This window comes from Columba livia, chromosome 16 (genome assembly GCF_036013475.1).
Source record: "Columba livia isolate bColLiv1 breed racing homer chromosome 16, bColLiv1.pat.W.v2, whole genome shotgun sequence".
Classification (NCBI taxonomy): Eukaryota; Metazoa; Chordata; class Aves; order Columbiformes; family Columbidae; genus Columba; species Columba livia.
In genome coordinates this window covers 7527903-7545322 of record NC_088617.1, presented here as the reverse complement: position 1 = coordinate 7545322, position 17420 = coordinate 7527903, and the positions used below count along the sequence as shown (strand labels likewise).

General features: G+C 46.8%; 1 protein-coding gene across 4 annotated transcripts in view; it reads right to left on the bottom strand.

Moving 5' to 3' along the window:
• Nucleotides 1-14418, bottom strand: part of NKAIN4 (sodium/potassium transporting ATPase interacting 4) — a 45618-nt gene extending 31200 nt beyond the window's left edge. For 2 of the 4 annotated variants that reach the window (XR_010466583.1, XM_065032361.1), the window contains exon 1: nt 14147-14327. Coding sequence is in view for 2 of the 4 variants with exons in the window: in XM_065032361.1 (XP_064888433.1) it covers nt 14147-14200 (54 nt within the window). In the remaining 2 variants the exon portion in view is untranslated. Of the gene's footprint in view, nt 1-14146 lie in introns of all 4 variants that reach the window. The other 2 variants (XR_010466582.1, XM_065032362.1) reach the window with 2 other exon arrangements.
• Between the last annotated feature and the right edge of the window lie 3002 nt (nt 14419-17420).

Here is a 17420-nt window from a genome sequence, read left to right as displayed (position 1 = left end):
AAAGCTCCCTGCTTTCCCCTTTGCTTGACGGTCCCTGTCCCCCTGCTCCACACCTTCCACCCATCCCATCCTGCTCTCCCCGAGCTCCTTCCCACACGTTGCACTGGGAGCTCCAGCAGCTGATCCCCTTAATTAGGTCACGAATAGATCACGCGTAAAACATTTGCACCAGCCAGATCCTCTGGGGGAAAAACATGCAAGCTCTGCAAACGGCTCGAGAGAGGAAGGATGCCAGGGCTGAAATATCTCCTTCAAAACTTTGTCTGTAGGAGCCCTGTTTCAGTTTCTGCTCAGCAGCTGGGTCCCTGCCCCCTGACACTGTAGCTAAGTGGTAGTGTTGCTTTAATTTCCTCTTGCTCCTGCTGCAATGCCAGATTGCTTGGATATTCATAAACAGAAGGAGTTTAACGAAAATTATAATTAGAGCCCTGCGGTGCTCTTGCAGGTTCGCCTTTACACTGGGCTGCCTATTTACATTACAAATCAGGCTGGTGTCACTGCGGAGTCTACGGCGATAGAAGGCAGTTCATTAAAAGGGAAGCGCAGGGTGGGTGAGAAGTAGGGGAGAAAGAAAGTGATATTGTTGTTATTAATAATCTAGGAAACTGGGATCTGCCATGGTCTTGCTGCAACTTTGCTCCTAGAAGAAAAGCCCATTTGTAATCATCCTGTGGCAGGAGGAAAGCACAGCCACCGCGAAACTTCCACTGGAAATTACTGCACAAACAGACCCTTTTTCACAAAGCAACTGTTTCTCATGGAAAGCAAGGTGGCAATGGAAACTTCATCCCCCTCACCAGGACACAGAGAAGTTCTCTTGGCACTTCTGCCTCCTCATACCTCACTGTGAAGCTGGGAGAGTGGGTAAGAAGAGACAACACGTGAACCAAAGGGATGCGTTTCCTACCATTTTACAGCTTTCCCTTGGCACCTGCCACATGATGCTTTTTGCCCCCCCTGTAATGCCATGAGCAGCAGCTCCTGGAGAAAGACAGAAACCCTCATTCCGTGAAGCCGGAGCATCTGCTGCCATGAGGCAGCGTCTGTCCAGCTGCGGCCTGGGGCTGATGAGAGGAGATCCCGTGGGAACAACATGGAGGCATCTGGGCATCGATGCACAGACACCCAGCATCACAAATCAGTGTTATCCCAAAAGCAAATCAGTCTCCTGGCTTTGATTCTGCTCCTGCTCCTTCTACCAAAGCCCTCCAGCGCGGTTGTTCCCATCTATATAGTAGAATTAGAAGTAACCCCCTCATTTTACACAGTGGATAGATAGCCGGACACTTGGGTTGTATTTGTGAAAAGCTTCTTTAACGTTTCACACTAATCATCCCTCATCAGCAGAAACCGCATCGTCATTGCAACGCTGCTTTTATTGGATGCCCACCTGCCCATAAAAAGAGGAGGCATTTTAGGTTGGAGACCTCCCTGTGCTGGTGGCAGCACCAGCCCCCTCAACTTTCTCATTATTTCTAGAAACAGAGAGGAAAACTCACCCCACTGCCATGCCTGCATCCCCCCAAAATCAGCCTGACTGATGCTTCAACCAAATCCCACAGTGCCCAGCAAGCAATGCCGATGCTTCTCTCAGCTGTTCATCTTCCCTCACCCTCCTTGCTCAGAGGACGTAACTTCAGTCTAATAAACAGCTGGGAAGTCAGGGCAGAGCAGATGAGCTAATACTGCAGAAGTGATTGGGTTTATATATCAAAACAGACCCGGGAGACTTTCCACTCTGCACATCATGGTAATATACAGAGTTTCCATGCAAACCAGAAGCTGGAGGTATTTTAGGAGTTGGGCTGCAAGCGGGTCAAGCGATGTGCTTGCATTTCATGCATTTTGTCTTCAGTATAAAATGATCCATACTGTGATAACTGAGCTTTAATCATCACTAGGAACACTCTGTTGTTTATGCTTTGCAAAAAAACCCCACAACCTAACATAAAAATGTGCTGATTTCAGTTACAAAAAAGGACAAAAGAAAATTTATCTCGAAAAACTATAGTTGAAAAAAACATGTAGCCATTTTTCAGCTGAAAAATAAATATCAGTGAAGAAATACTGCCCAGCTCTCCCCTAATGAATGTACCAGCAAACTTCCAGGCCTGTCCTCAAAGCATGAAATGAAAAAGCACTGGGAAGAAAAGAGTATTTTGGACATGAAAAACATTTAGCGGTCCAGGTTCTAGTTCCAGTAAAATGCTTTTGACAGGAAGGGTTTTAAATTGGAACAAACAGGAAAATGACTATTTTGTTACAAATAGGGACTGTCAGAGGCTTTTGGGGTATGGCAGGAATTCTACAATAACCACAGTCCCCATAAAGAACTTCCAGCAAGCTGCTAGAAAATGAATCAATCACTATTTACTTTCATCTTCTGATTGCTTCAATGAAAGGAATCCAATCAGCTATACTTAAATAATTGATTAATTACCTTAGTAACTACAGGTAACAAATCTAGCTTCCCTTGCCTCCCTCCAGACATGTAAACTAGGGATATTTCAATTTTCCAGCCACTTCAGGAGGCAAAGCCAATTTTGTGTGACCCAAGAGGACATCTGAGCTGTCACCTGCATCTCAGGAGTGTCCGGTGATGGAAGCCACTAAACCCAGGTTTTTCTCATGCTCGCCATCCCCGACATTGCTGTGTTTTCCTGCTACACTTGAGAGGAGCTACATGAAACAAAAGGTTCTTATCAGGGATTTCTTAGCAATACAGTATCATGCTTTGAAAAAAAAAAGCTATGCTTTAACAGTATCTCCCACTTGTATTAATGGCATTGACCATATCAGTTTTTGTGCAGCATCCCCTTTGTTTTTGCTCTTCAGTCCAAGTAGATGATGAAATGAGACCCATGACGTTCAATTTGATGGAGACGAGCTGCTGGCTTTCCAACAGTGTAAATAAGGATTCAGTGCCTTTTAAAAAGCATTATTTTTAAAGGAAAGCCCTTTTGAGTGAGGGCTAGAATGGGGTTATTTTCCACATGACCAAGCGTCAAAAAGAAAGCGCAGCCCAGTCCATGCTCTTATCACCCTCCCCAAGTCACCCACTGGATTGATTTGTCACAAGGTGAAATAAGAGCAAGTCCTCAATTTATTATCATTTTCTACTTGTCCTCCTTAATGCAGTTCCTGCCAGGATGAGTTTGCTGTGAGAAAGTGGAATGAAACCAGGCCTTTCACTTTGCTGCTAAATGGGACCGGGGGAAGCTCTCAGGGGGGAGGGAAAAACCTTCCTCATTAGAAAGGGAAAATGTGCAACGCAGAGTTTTCATCGGATGCTGCCCAGCCTCCCAATTAGGATGGCTGAGACAAACAGTGGTGTTATTATATGGAACTGTTTATCCAGTGTCACTCAGCCATTTTTTTTTTTATGAGCATCATTTATCTCTTCTGTTGTGCTACCCAATTTGTTTGCATTTTCAGTCCGGTTGAGTGTCTCGATTTTATTGTATACATTTTTTGGCCTCCCACCAACCGAGTCTCCAATTAAGTTTCCAAGAGTGTTGCACAATGGCCCAGCTCCTCCTGCGCTTCATTTTTCGCATGACGTTTGCATCCCCTTCGCTTCGCGCTGCCCCTGCCCCTCCCCTGCTGACTCCTCAATGGCTCATGGTTTATTCAACAGCAAAGCTGAATTTCTCCCTTTTTTCCCCCTTCTTCCTCTCTTTTAAAATAGAGGCTGGTCAATAGATGCTGCTTTGGCAGCACTGGAGAACAAAGTTCATTTGCAGCAAATCTTTAGCGGTCACGTCTCTGCAATTTGGTGACCTTGGAGAGATGAACTCTGAACCGTGGGGCAGCAGCTCAGATGTGGGACACTCGTGAACTCTTGTGTCTCCTCTGGCCACGAAAGGGGACAAAGCCTTGCCCTCTATTAGCATTTGTCACCAAAGATCCATCTGCACATGGTCCTGCCTCCCTGCTGCACCCCGTGGAGGTGCCAGATGACTCCTCATCCCTGGAATGACGGCCTCTTTGCCTTGTCCCTACTCCAAACTTTCCAACCACTTTTTTACAATTCTTTTGATCTTCATGCTTGCAGGTCTGTCTGCAAGGGTTAGCTAAAATAGAAAAGTGCTAATTCACATCATGGAAATTCAAATCCTTGCCGCTACATGAAGTAACTTCAAGGAAGTTTAATCTAGCAGGACTCTGAGTTGAACTCTAGAGCAGTGATAACAATATCTATGCATCGCCTTTTCCACGAGCGCGACAACACTGCAGCGGTAAGAAATGTATTTTCTTCCTTATCACAGCAGGCTTCAGGCTATTGCTATTTCTGATGGGATCCAGCAAAATCCCATCAAGCTCTGAGCCCTGGGTTACAGCTGAACAAGGGCTTCCCTGCTGCATTCCCACTGACTCTGCCAGGACTGGGTCTCCAGGATTTCTGCTAGAAAATCTGTGCAGTGTCTTACCGCCAAACACTGTGGCTCCATCTGAAATGCCCTTTGTTTGCAGGTTAGTGTCCAAAACTGGGAGTGAGGAGCTTTACATGGCCATGGGAGCTACCACGAGGGAAAAACTTGGCAGCCGCGAAACCTGGGTTACGTCTCACGCAAGGAAAGCATCCTTTGGCTAAGTGATCTGCAATGGAGTTTACTGCCCCTCCACCTCCCGTCACTGGGAGCTGCTTCAGAAATTCATCGTACTTTAAATGATCCACTCAAGTACCCATTCAGACCCAGTTCATAGATTGCAGAGCCTTTATTACACAGCCATATATTTAGCACTGGAATAGTTCTCAGCAGTTGTAACAGCCCTGTCATCTGAGGAATAAAACAAAGAGCCATTATTCATCAGAAGAGAGACACAGTCTTTATTGTCTGAGGCCATGGCTGAGTTTTTATATCACCCTATCTATTCTTTCAGGCTGTCACACAACTCAGTTTTAAGCCATTTCAGTGGCAGCCCTGGAAGCCCGGACGCTTCTATAGCTGCTCATAGCCAACTTCCCAGCTAATGTTGTTTTAAACCGACAGCGGGACTGATCCTGAGCACACTGAGTGTGGCCGGTGTCTCCAGAGCAGGACAGTCAACCTCTTCAGAAGAGCTTGTGGCAGGTGGTGGGGTCAGGAATAAAACCATGCAGGGTTATTTAAAGACACAAGGAAGGCTACAAGGAGCAATGTTTTAAGGCTGGTAATCACATCTCCAAACCCCCATGATCATTTTTCTCCGCATCCCCAGAAAGCAAAGGCCACATAACAGACTGTGAACTCCCGTTACACTTCTCCCAACACCCGCTCTCCTCCCAGCAACCTGCCAGGCTAATCAGCCAAACTGTATTCTGCACATATTTAGCATTTCTGAGTAATTACGATAATCAGATTACTCCCCTAATTCCCTCCATATACAATACAAGCAGGTGTATTGCCTTTCCCACAATGATATCACAAAAAGCGCGTTGTCTGCCAGAGCTGGGGATGCCAGAGCCCGTTCTCATCTCACACGTGGAAATCTGCTGCTCACGGATTGACAGTACCAGGGGAAATTAGGAACCGGGTTTGATTTGGCTAAGTAGCCAGTAGCTCAGATATTCATGCAAGCTATCTAAATGCACAGTCTTCAAATGTGGCCAGAAATCTGGATGTTCTGCTGCAGGTGCAGTTGAACAGGAGGTGTTTGGCCCAGAACCTGAAAGGTGTTTTGAGTTCTGGGAAGGTGCACCAGTCCATCTAAACCCGAGGACTCGGATCTTGGTCACCCTGCACAAGGTTAACCAGTCTATGGACCTAGACCTTGTCTCTGTGGACCCATTAACAATTCAAGGCCTTCAAATGAAGGTCAAAGCCAGTCAGGCCAGGCCAGCTCTGTCTTGTCCTGCTGAGGGAGGGTCTTTGGTTCAGGAGGAGTTTTCCTCCAGTCAGGTTCACTCAATAATTAATTTCTTCTCAGGGGAGCAGAAAAGTGTTTGTTTTTTTGTTTGGGTTTTGTGTTTTTTTTTTTTTTTTTTTTTGTTTGTTTTTTTTTTTTTTTTAATTTTAAGTTCCCATGACTGCATCCTGGTCCTTGGAGCATTTGGATGTGGTGCATCCACCAAAGTGGGACAGCTACCCTCTTAATGGGCTATCAAGGGTCCAGCATTTCTGAAAGGAGGAAAGGATGCTCCCAAGGCCCATAGCGTGGAGTTAGGCACTCCTGAGTATTTGGACCATGGCAGTAATACTAAGGAAAGACCTTGCCCCTTACCCTCCACAAAAGGACCATCTGCTGAGCTTTATGTAGGGGAAAACTTTGCTTGTACACCTTAAAGTACAACCCAATATACTTCCAACACAAAGAAGCTGCTTATAATGTGCAGGGCAATGCTCTTATTGTAGTACTGTCTATGTACTGTAGTAATGTCTAAACCTCCTAAATATGAAGAAAGCTGAGGAAGGCCAGGATTTAGATTCCTCCTGATCTCCAGGTAGGTTGACCGTCCTGGTATTGAGGCTGAGCTCTGGATACTACAGAGGTAATTTTCAGGTGGAGCTGAAGACAGACAGTGACAAACCGTTAATTGAGGTGAGGCTGTTTATCTGTGATGGATGAACATACCATTCAAAGCACTCCATGCAAGGTTACACTCAATATTTTATAAGTTCCATGTGGGTAATAAAATGCTTCATCCCCTTCTTTAGTGTCCTCTATCTCACCTTCCCTGTTCAGATGAAACGGTGCTTACAGATGAAGTATCTCCAGAGAATAGCACTTGGAAAACATAATACAGCATCAGATGCTTTAATGGGTACAAGGCTGTTGTCAGGGTCACCACAGCCATCGGACAGGTCCCGGTTCCCCAGAGAGGGTTCACAAGAGGCATCTACCCAGGCTTTGTATAATCGCCGTAACTATGTATTCATCTGAGCACCAGGATTCATTTTTATTAAGTATATTTAGCTCTTGAGGAGAAGTGTAACCCAACTATCCTCAATATGATTAAATTCTTCTTCTTTTGTGTATCTGACCAGGTAACTGGTGTTCCAAGTGCTCAATAGTGAAGGAGAGAGTCCGTCCTGGATCATCCTGACCAACCCATTGCAGTGCAGTGGGACCACTGGCTGCCCTGATGGGGTGGCAACCAGGTGGCAACCAGGACCTGGGTGGACATGCATGTGTTTGCTACATCGGTGCAGAAAAAATATGATGATGGTCCTGGTTGTCTGGAGTTTTGAGCATTGGATGAAAAAATTGTGAAAAAAAAATAGGTGGGGAAGGTAGAAAACAGATATTTTACTGGCCCGAGAGCCTGAAAGCCTGGAGAGCAGGTGGGAAGTTGCCTGCAGGGCTGGGTAGTGGCTGAAAGGTGGCAAAGGAAGCTGGCACAGGGACTCCCAACGTCTGCCATCCCCAAGCAGGTGATGAGGACAAGCTGTTGCCCTGATTCCCACAGTATATTTTCATTAAGCTGTGGCAGATGGCAGTGGAGGTCACCGCTTCCACACCATCATCCTCGCAGCCGAAAGGTGTCGAGGAATCTGACACCTCAATTACTAAACCCAGATTCACCCAAACAACACCCAGGATGAAGGGGGATCAGAAAAGCTGCTCTCCTAATTCTCCATGGATTTTCACCTTTGAGAGAATATCTGGGGCCTGCACTTCCCTGATAAACAACATATTTGTGTCTAACGTCCTGACACAGAGCAGCTGTGCTGAGAACAAGCCACAGACACAAGGAAAATGGCATTTAAGTCCATGCGGATGTGAGACTCAAAAGCATCCCTTGGAAAAGGCAGTTGATGTTAATGAGCTACCACGAAGTCAAGGCAGGATCTACTGATCTTGCCCCAGCAGAGAACTGCTGCTCCCTCCTCTCTAGTCTGTGAAACCTTGGATCACAAAGCAAAATAAAACTTCTGTTCTTCACAAGGACTTGGAGATGTGGGCCCAGGGCTCAGCTAACCCAGGGAGAAGGCAGAGCGAAGCAGAAATAAGTTATTCTTATTCTGAAACCTTGTGAACGTTAAGGTAATATTATGACTCTGAAATGATTATGAAATATCTCAGATTGGCAATTCTGCAGGCATTTGTTCATTCAGTTTCCTTCCACAACACAAATACCAAAGCCACCCAAAACCACCACCTTATGAGCAGATAATGAGTCAACTCAGCACGGCACTACCCTGTGCTTCCTCTTGGAGGATTTCTCCCCTTGAACCCCAACACGAGCTGGGTTTAGGGGAGACACAATGACATCAGAGATAGCTGGGAGATAAGAACTTCCAGAGTGCACAACTCCAAAGAAAAATAAAACAACAAACCAACTTCTTTCTAGTGAGACTTTTCATTTTTTTTTTAAAGAAGCTTGAAAATGCTTCTGAAAAGTTCAAAATATTTGGGGTTTGGCACAACAAACCCCCCCATCATTTTCAGCAAACTTTGCTAAATGCCAGAATATTTTCAATTTTTTGCCCAGAAAAGTCATTTTTTTCTCCCTCTTCATGTTTTGGAGACAGGGAATGGGAGAAGAATGTGCTACTTTCCAGGGAAAAGTTTCCACTTTATTGAAAACCTTTTTTTCTACCAATCTTAAACCCAGAGACACAATCTGTGCAATCAGATGTGCTCCTCACATCTATTGCAGCCCAGGAGGGTAGGGGCCAAAGGGAACGCCACAAGCATAAGGACATTGAATCACAAATCATCTATGGTTTTTTGTTTGTTTTGGGTTTTTGGGGGGTTTATTGTTTTGTTTGTTTTTAATAAGAAAGGGGTTTTTAATAATAAATACACTTTTTTTAATAAGAAAGAAAGGTTCATTTCTACTGACCTCAAACCCAATGGGCCACTTACTACTCGCTGATCGTCTGCATTTTCTTAAGTGCTCACAACGCAATGGGCTATTCCAGGGTTTTCCTGGAGGAAAAGCGATCACAATCTGGCCTTTGTTATCCAGCTTATTCTCCAAGAGTTCATACTTGAGGGCCCCCGGAGCAGATTCTTGGAAGGGCTCCATTTCACACCCCGGCCAAAAATGATCCGACTTTCCGTATATTCTTAGCAGAAAATGGAGCAACGTCAGGCCAGGGCTGGCGGGTGCAGAGCTCCCTTAACCCCATTGGAGGGGAAAACATCTCCTTCTCTTCTTGTATGACCCTGGTGCTCAGAGAGAGGAAAAGGAGAAGGCAAAGGAGCAGAAAGTGGCCGGGAGAAATCAGACAGCGGTCAGGCAAATACACTGTGTCAGCTGAAATAAAGCCCCGGTTCTCTGAGAAGAGTTGACTTCGATACCACCCTTGTCCTCAGCTGCTTTTTTGGCTTGGCCTTCGCCAAATTTAAATCCTGAAAGCACTTGATGGGTTTGGTTAGAGGACACAAAGGAACGTGGTTGCTGTGAGTCATTTGCTGCGATGGGAAATGAGGATGTGGGCAAAGCACCATCTGCAATGGGGCACGGCTAGAGCATGGACCCCCAGCTCCCGGGGGGCTCAGTCCGCTGTGCTGCAGCGGTGCTGACTCCAGCTGCTCAGGAAAGAGAAAAAAACCTCATGCAAAAATTCAACATTTGGAGCTCCACAGCTCCAAAATCACAAATGTTCGCCAGCACAGCAAACATTTGCCAGCACATTTTTGATTTTTCGCCAAAATATTCTGGCCAAAAATTGGGAGAAAAACTCAGAATTGTCTATGGAAAGCAGATACTTCTCACGAAAATATCCATTTAGTCAAATCCCCAGGTTTTTACTGAAAGTCAGCTTCAGTGGAAAATGCTGACCAGCTCTATTATTGGTGCAGCTTTAATTTTCCTTTGTCTGGAACAGACATGAAGAAGACAGCATCTGTCAAACGTCGTCTTCAGACTTACGTTATTATTTAGCCTGGAGTATTGTTCAAGGACTTCAGGAAAGGTTCAAGCCACCACGGTGCTGTGCATACACGCAAAAGATAGTCCCTTCCCTAGAGGGATTATAATTTAAGTACAAACCATGGAGGAGATAAACAGCTGGGGAGAGCACAAAGGAATTTTGGAGGGTCCTGAGCAGAGTGATGAGCAAAGGGACTTTGTGCTCCCTTTGCACCCTCCAACGCCTCATGCTCAGCCGTCCCACAGCTGTGCGAGCTCAGAGAGACTCATCCAACCACCCCAGCTTCAGGGGCAGCTGCAGGGGAGGGGACAGATGGGTCCTGCTCTGCCCACCCTGCCGCCAGCTCCAAATGTCCCTGGGATGTAGAGGACAAAGCCAAGCAAGTCGTGTCTACAGCCCCCAGATGCCACAATCCTCTGTGCTCCTCACCTTGAATGGGAAGATGCTCAACCACCCTTCCTCTTGCAGCTCACATTTGCCGATCCCATCAGGTCCACTTATTTTATCTCATACCTTTTTTTTTTTCCCCCAAATTCTGACCTGCCGTGCAACCCCACCTGCCATGCACCCCCTGCATGCTCCTCATCACTTCGTGCCTTCATCAAACTGCCCCAACCACTTTAGCTACAGGACAGGAATTAGAGAAGGATCTGTGCTGCTTTCAAATTGTTTCGAAAACCGGTCACGCACTTCTGTAAGAGATTAGCAAAAGCATCGCGAAGAAATGAGTGAGAGAGAAAGAGAGCATGAGAAAATAAATAAATAAAGGTATATGGTTACTTTTGGTTAGTCCCGTCCCAGGGTGCCTTGTTCTGTGCTCATATGAAGTATTAGTCACTTTTTCCATTAGAAGCTCTTATTCTAGGGGGATTTATAATGTATCTGTAAAATTGTCTCCAGGCTTTGCTTGGCATCTGAGCTCTCAATCCACGGACAGAATGTAAAGAAACTCCAGTTGTTTGATTTATTGGGACAGGGTATGGGGAGGGAGGGAATTTTTCCATGCTCAGTGGAAATAAATTCACATAGTGCCTCCAGTGCACGATCGCTTCTCCAGAAAATACACCGTTTGGGTGCAATCTCATGCTGGCAGAGAGGAAAGAAGCAAATCAATTATTTTTTAATATTTCTTTGCCTGAGACCCAGCCCTCGTTTGTGGTTTCTCACCGTGACCCACCCAGACCACAGTCCCGCTGGGTGCAACAGTCTCATATCCCTTGGGTTCAGAAATCCTGCCCTCGACAAATCTTTTTCAACCCTAATTTCTATAACCCTCTGCAGTGCCTCTCTTACAGAGTGCTGATTTTTTCCTGGGGCAGCCTATGCTTCATTTAGGTTTTACTCATGTTAATATGCAACTGCTTGAGGGATGGGAGGGATGAGCAAGGGCTGGTGAACTGCGAGAATTAGGAGGTCACAACACTTCGGGATGCACAAATTCTGGGCTACAAACACCCATCACCTCACTGACGGTCTCCTCTCTGGCGTGGCTGAGGATAAGGTCATCTGCAGGGTGGCCATGACCTGGGCCAACATTCACCCAAACTTCTGCTGAAGTCAGGGATGGATCAGGAAGAGAGGAAGGACTGGGGACATGGAAACACATGGGGATCAGGGGGAGACAGAGCCAGAAACTTCTGGCAGCTTCCCTGCAGCACTGATCAGCAGAGCAAGCGTCTAACGTGGACGTTTCAAGGAAACAATAACCTAAAATTGGAACACGGCAAATTATTTATTCAAACTACAGCCCTCCCTCCCCCCTTGATTAGCAAAGCGCTGGGGAGCCAACCCTGATTTTCTTCAGACAGATGCACACGACTCTCCTCCTCCTCCTCCTCCTCCTCTCTCCCCAGCAGCTCTCAGCCTGAGGGAGGCTGAGGATCTCGTTGGTATTCACATTGTGTTGCGGCTCCTTGAATTCACACGTTGTTCTGCTCCCCCACTGGATCACAAACTTTTTCACTGGGAGCACACACTGAAGTGATGAATATGTTTGTTTTCTGCCTTCTTTTCCCAGGGAAACATTTAGGCTGCCACGTGCAAACACTTCCCCACACAGTCAACAACTTGCAGCTAATAATAAAACGATCCCTACGAAGCATTGCAACCCAAATTCCTAATTTGATTTTTGGGAGGGGGTTGTTTCGTGTTTCCATGCATCGTTTATAAAAAGCCCCAGGGAAGCCTTGAGGAACAGACAGGAGAACATGTAAAGAAACACAAGGGCATGCTGCAAAACTCAAGTGGGAAATCCCAGTGCTGAAATCCTCTCCTTGTCTAAGTCAATGGCAAAACCTCCACAGAGAAGAGAGGAGCTGGGATTTCACCCCTGGGACTTTGGCAATGGGAGACACGGAGCTTGGCAACGTATCGGGAAGACTGTGAAGGGTTCAAAGTATCAAATCAAGCAGAGCAGAGACAGGAGAAGAACAAAGGAAGTTCACGTCATTATAATTTATTGATGATCTTGGCCTGATCACTTCAGTGTTTGTCTTAACAGATTCCACCCCCAAGCAGCAGTGAGTCCTGCAGGTCACTTGGCCCTACTGATGTGGAAGCGATGTGACAATTTACTTACAAAGTTTGCTTAAAAATATAACAAATAAAATGTTCAAAAGTAGGAGGGTGGATCTCACCCTCACCCATTCACTTGCTGGGAACCGGACGGGGTGTCCTGCCCTCGCCCCCATTGCAACGTGGCTCCAGGAATTCCCTCCCCACACTTCACATTTTTTCAGCTCTACCAATTCACCCAGCAAGTGCCATGGGAAATTGCTAAGGCCAAGGCATCCAAACTTGCTTAAGAATGAGCCAAACTGATTCTTTTCTTCAAGGAGGAGGGTCTTAAGGAAAATAAAATGCTGGGGGTTCTTTGTCCCTGTATCTTGGATACGAGAAAACTCCCACGCTTGTCAGAAATAAGAACAGCACCAGCAGCTCATGGCTTTTTCTCTTTCTTATTTTTTTTCCCTCCAGTGTGTGTGAGTGTGCACTTTAAAGCCAAACAACACAGTGATGGGTTTAAGAGACAGTGAGTGTTGAGATGCCAATTTCTGATGTATTACAGGGCACAGCTCCTTTCTTCTGTGATCATGGGTGAAAAATCAAAAGAAATAATCCAGGAGACTAAATACACTCCCCAGCCATTCAACTCACTCATAAATATGCCTAGCAAGACGCTTTGTGAAAGAAAATCCTATCACTTCTATTCTGGGATTTGTTTAACTACGAGTCAAATCTTCCATCCACATCTTCCGACGGTGCTAGTCAGCGTTCACAGGGTGACACTCCCACCCTCATCCCCTTGAATTTTAGGCTGATAGTTTACATTGAAAACCGAGCAGATTCCCATTTTTTCTCTCCCACCTTCAGCAAAGCGCCTGCTCACCCTCCCTTTGCAGAAAGTGCTCTGCTGTCACAGCCAGCAACTCCAAAACAAAGAGTTTTAACTAGACTCACCCCTTGGCTGACTATTCAACAGAACTTAGCAGGAAGCCTGCCCTTTCCTGCACGCTGCTAATGCCCCAGAATAAAGCAAATTTGGAAGAAGTAAATGAAATTAAATACATGGATGCTGTCATTTCCTTTTTAAGGCTCGAGGAGCCCTGGAGCCCACTAGCTATTGACAAGAAGGGGACCCTCCAGATCCAGGCTGGATGCACAGACACTCAGGGAACAACCAGACCTTTGTTTATCATGTTATCATGTACGCAGATGTCATGAGGACAAGGGACCCAGCAGGGACCACACTTCCCGCACACCGAGAAATGTATTCCTAAATAAATACATATATAAGTACATTATATCTAAGCACTTCATCCCGAGGAGGTGTTGGTCTTCCAAGCCAACATAAACCCCTCCCGTGCAGGCGAGCAGGGGGGAACAGAGGGATACGGGGACACAGGGACACACGGGCACAGGGACACAGCCGAGCCCTTTCTCGCAGCTGGAGATGAAAACTGAAGGTACCGGTGGGTTTCGGCAGGTACGAAGTTTGGTTTGGTTTGGTTTTCAACATTGCCACCAAACCGCCTGGACTCCTTGGATGGGGTGATTTTTTTTAGTTATATTTTATAAGCACAAACTTATGAATTGAGAACTTTTTTTAAAAAAAAAAAACGTTTCTACGAGTTATAGGCATCACTATATTCCCCCGCGGTGCAAAGTGTCCCCGGAGCGCAGCCTGACATCCCTCCACCATCCTCGGAACCTGAGCCTTCACCAGCCCGGGGGCAGCGGACGTTCGGGGGAGGCTTTTGTTCCCGTCTCCATCCCGGGGAGCCGAACACCCGGTTCTCCGCCGTTCCCCCCCTCTCCCCTCCCGAAGCGCCTCCACTTACCAGCTGCAAAGTGCAGAGGAAAATCAGGGTGCAGCGCCCGGTGCAGCATCCCATGGTCCCCGAGCCGAGGGCAGGGGCAGCCCGGGGGCTCCGCGCTCCGCGGCCCGGCCCGCAGCTGCCGCTCGCCGGGAGCGGGAGGGACGGACGGACGGACGGACGGGTGGAGGGAGGGAGGGAGGGAGGGAGGTGGCGGCTGCTGGCGGAGCCCCTCCGGGAGCCGGGGAGGAGGCAAGTGGGGCCACAGCTTAAAAGGGCAATGCCCCGCCGGCGGCTGCCGTCCCGACTGCTGGTGGGGCTGGCGGGGCGGGGGATTCGCCCCCCCGGAGCCCTCGCAGGGATGCTGGATGCTCCCGGGCAGAGCCCTCGCCCGGGGGCTGAACCGGGCAGAGCAGCCGGGGCAGCTCCTTTTCCCCGGTGAGGAGTTCGTAGAGCAGCCCCTGATTTCTTTTTTTTCCCTTGATGGGACGTTTTTTCCCCAGTTTTCCCCCGTTTTTTGCTGGTTCGGGCGCTGGCGGGGGATGCCCCGTGTGTGGCGGGGCAGGGGGGTGCACAAGATAAGCAAGCTGTGTCTATAGGACATGGAGCCTATAGGGCATCCTAGGCAATCCTCCCCCTTCCACATATGCCCACCACCTCCCTCCTCCATGCAGGTGCTGGCATGCTCACCCTACAAATCACGAAGCCCAGAATTAACCTAAAATACAAAGGTTCTTCCCATAAAATTTGTCAGTGAAAGTGCACATGGAAGACAAACTCAGAAAGACAGGGAATTCTTTAAAACACAAGCTTGTGGGTATTTTAACATATATACCCAGGCTTGTGTATGAATCACAGCTGACTAGTAGCAGAGGGATGTAGGGGAGTATCTCTCCTTCCAAGATCTTCTACCTGAGCACCATCTATGAACCGCTCACCAGACCCTGAATCTGTAGAAAACCAAGTCAATCTTCTTTAACTGCAAATAGTAGACTAAAAGGGGAAATTCAGTCCAGACATGAGGAATAATTTTTTTACCATGAGGGTGGTGAGGCCTTGGCCCAGGTTGCCCAGGGAGGTGGTGGATGAACCATCCCTGGAGACACCTCAGGCCAGGCTGGACGGGGCTCTGAGCAACCTGAGCTGGTGAAGATGTCCCTGCTCATGGCAGGGGTGACACTGGGGGAGTTTTGAAGGTCCTTTCAACCCAAACTATTCTGTATTTCCATGAAATCCATGAACACACAACCACCCCCTTTACACACCCAAGTCCTCCCCGTTGCCTCCCCTCCAAAAGGAGAAGCAGGGTCCAGAAGAGACAGGATCACATCATTGCTCCCTGTCCTACATGCTTCTGATTGCCTGAGGAGCAGGACACACAGCACACGCTGTGACAGGGACAGACATGTTGCTAAGCTCAACACAACAGGATAAGAAGCTTTGGGAGAGACTCATCTGATGGCAATGCCATCTCTTTGCAGTCTCCAGCGGCTGCACAATGACATTTTGCTCTGTTCTTCTCAGACTGTTTCTTCTTCCTCTGAAACAAGTCAGGGTTTTGCTTCTGCCTCCAAATTGGGGTTAAACTTTGTACCCTGAGTGACCATTTCCACTTTCCTTTTAAATAAGCCATGCTTTTTATTACGTCAGTGTGAGGAGATGGTATCTGAAATTATACAGTCTTCGTCATTTTACTTGAGGAAAGCATTGCCTGACTATACCCCAAGGAAGCAGGATTAGTCTTAAAGTGCTATGAATGTTAAAAACCTTATATTAACAACAACATTGTTATTCAAATCAGCCTCAGGGAGAAACAGAACAAATAAACAAGCAAACTCTGAATACCTGACATTAGGAGACAGACTCTGAATTGATCACAAATCCTACTGGTTTTAAATGGGAAAGTATATTGATCATCTGACCTGTGCACTGTGCATAACCAGGACATCAATTAATGCAGTCAGATACAATAAAACACCATTTATTGTAGGTGAAATGAACACACCTAGAGAAGAAACCAATTTATTTCACCCAGAAAGCTGTGGACTGAAGAAACTTTGGTAGTATTTATATTCCCAGGAAGATGGCTTTTGGGTGGCAGAGGCAATAGAAACAAAGACCAGTTTATTTTTTAATGAATGCAGACAAAACATTCCTTACAAACTGCATGGGGAGGTCTCACTCTGCACTGTAGGGCCAGGCAACCTGAGTTCAGAATTCAACCAGGAGCTCAAGGCTGCTGAGAGCAGGTTGGGCTGAGGCAGGTTTGTGGTACGTGCTCTGGAAACTGCTGGCAACAGCATGGGAAAGGCCAGGTTGTGGCCCTGCAGGTTAGTACCTCTCCTTTGTGCTTTTTCTTTAGGTTTTCTGCATCTCTTGTACTCCCTCCTGCTTCTAAAAGCCCCCCATAAGCATTGCTATTTTCCAACTCAATTGTACTACAAAGGAGACTTCACGTGAAACAGCAAAAGGTATCGCTGCTGAAATACCAGGTTTGACATGATTTTTTCTGCCTGTACTTTTATCTTGATAAGCTAAGTAAAAGGCAACCCTGTGTTGGCTGGGACTCCACATGCATCTGAAAGAAAACACACCGAGTCTCCTTTGCTTATTAAGATAGGTGAAACCACAGGGATAAGTAACCTGTATTTCAAAGAGAGAGACTTGAAACTCCCAGAGCCTGATCTTGTAATCGTCATTTATATGTTCTCTTATCTGCGTTGGTGAAGGCCTGGACACACAGGGGTTCTGCCTTTAAGCATCCAAGTGCCTCACTGGTTTTAGTGGGGCTACTCACATGTTGGAACTGGGAAACTTGCTTCAATACAGTTGTTTCCAACCTTTTCTGATTGTGTACACCAGTGGAGGTGCATTGAATCTGAGTCTTCTGACAACAGGTTTGTGTTTTTGGTTACTCTTTGCCGGCCAGTTAAAAAGACTCCTGCAGACTTCCAGAAAACCCTTTATTTCCAGTTGGGAATCATCCTCAGGTTCAAGTGATGCTCCAGAGACTAAATGTCCCCATTCTTAGCCAGTGCTTGAATGAGGAACCTCTTCCTTATCCAAACTGATGTGCAGAGGGAGTTGCATGGATCCAGCTGCTCTGCTAGGGGAGATTAACCTGTAACAATGGGACCTTGTTACCTGTTCCTGACTGATACATCCAAATTAGTTCAAGAAGTCACAGGTTTACTTTGGAAAAAATCAAGAAACAAAGTTAGCATGCTTGAAACAAAGCAGCGGCATCTTAACACAGCTTGTTATCCCCCAACCTCCTTGCTCTGACAGACCAAGATGA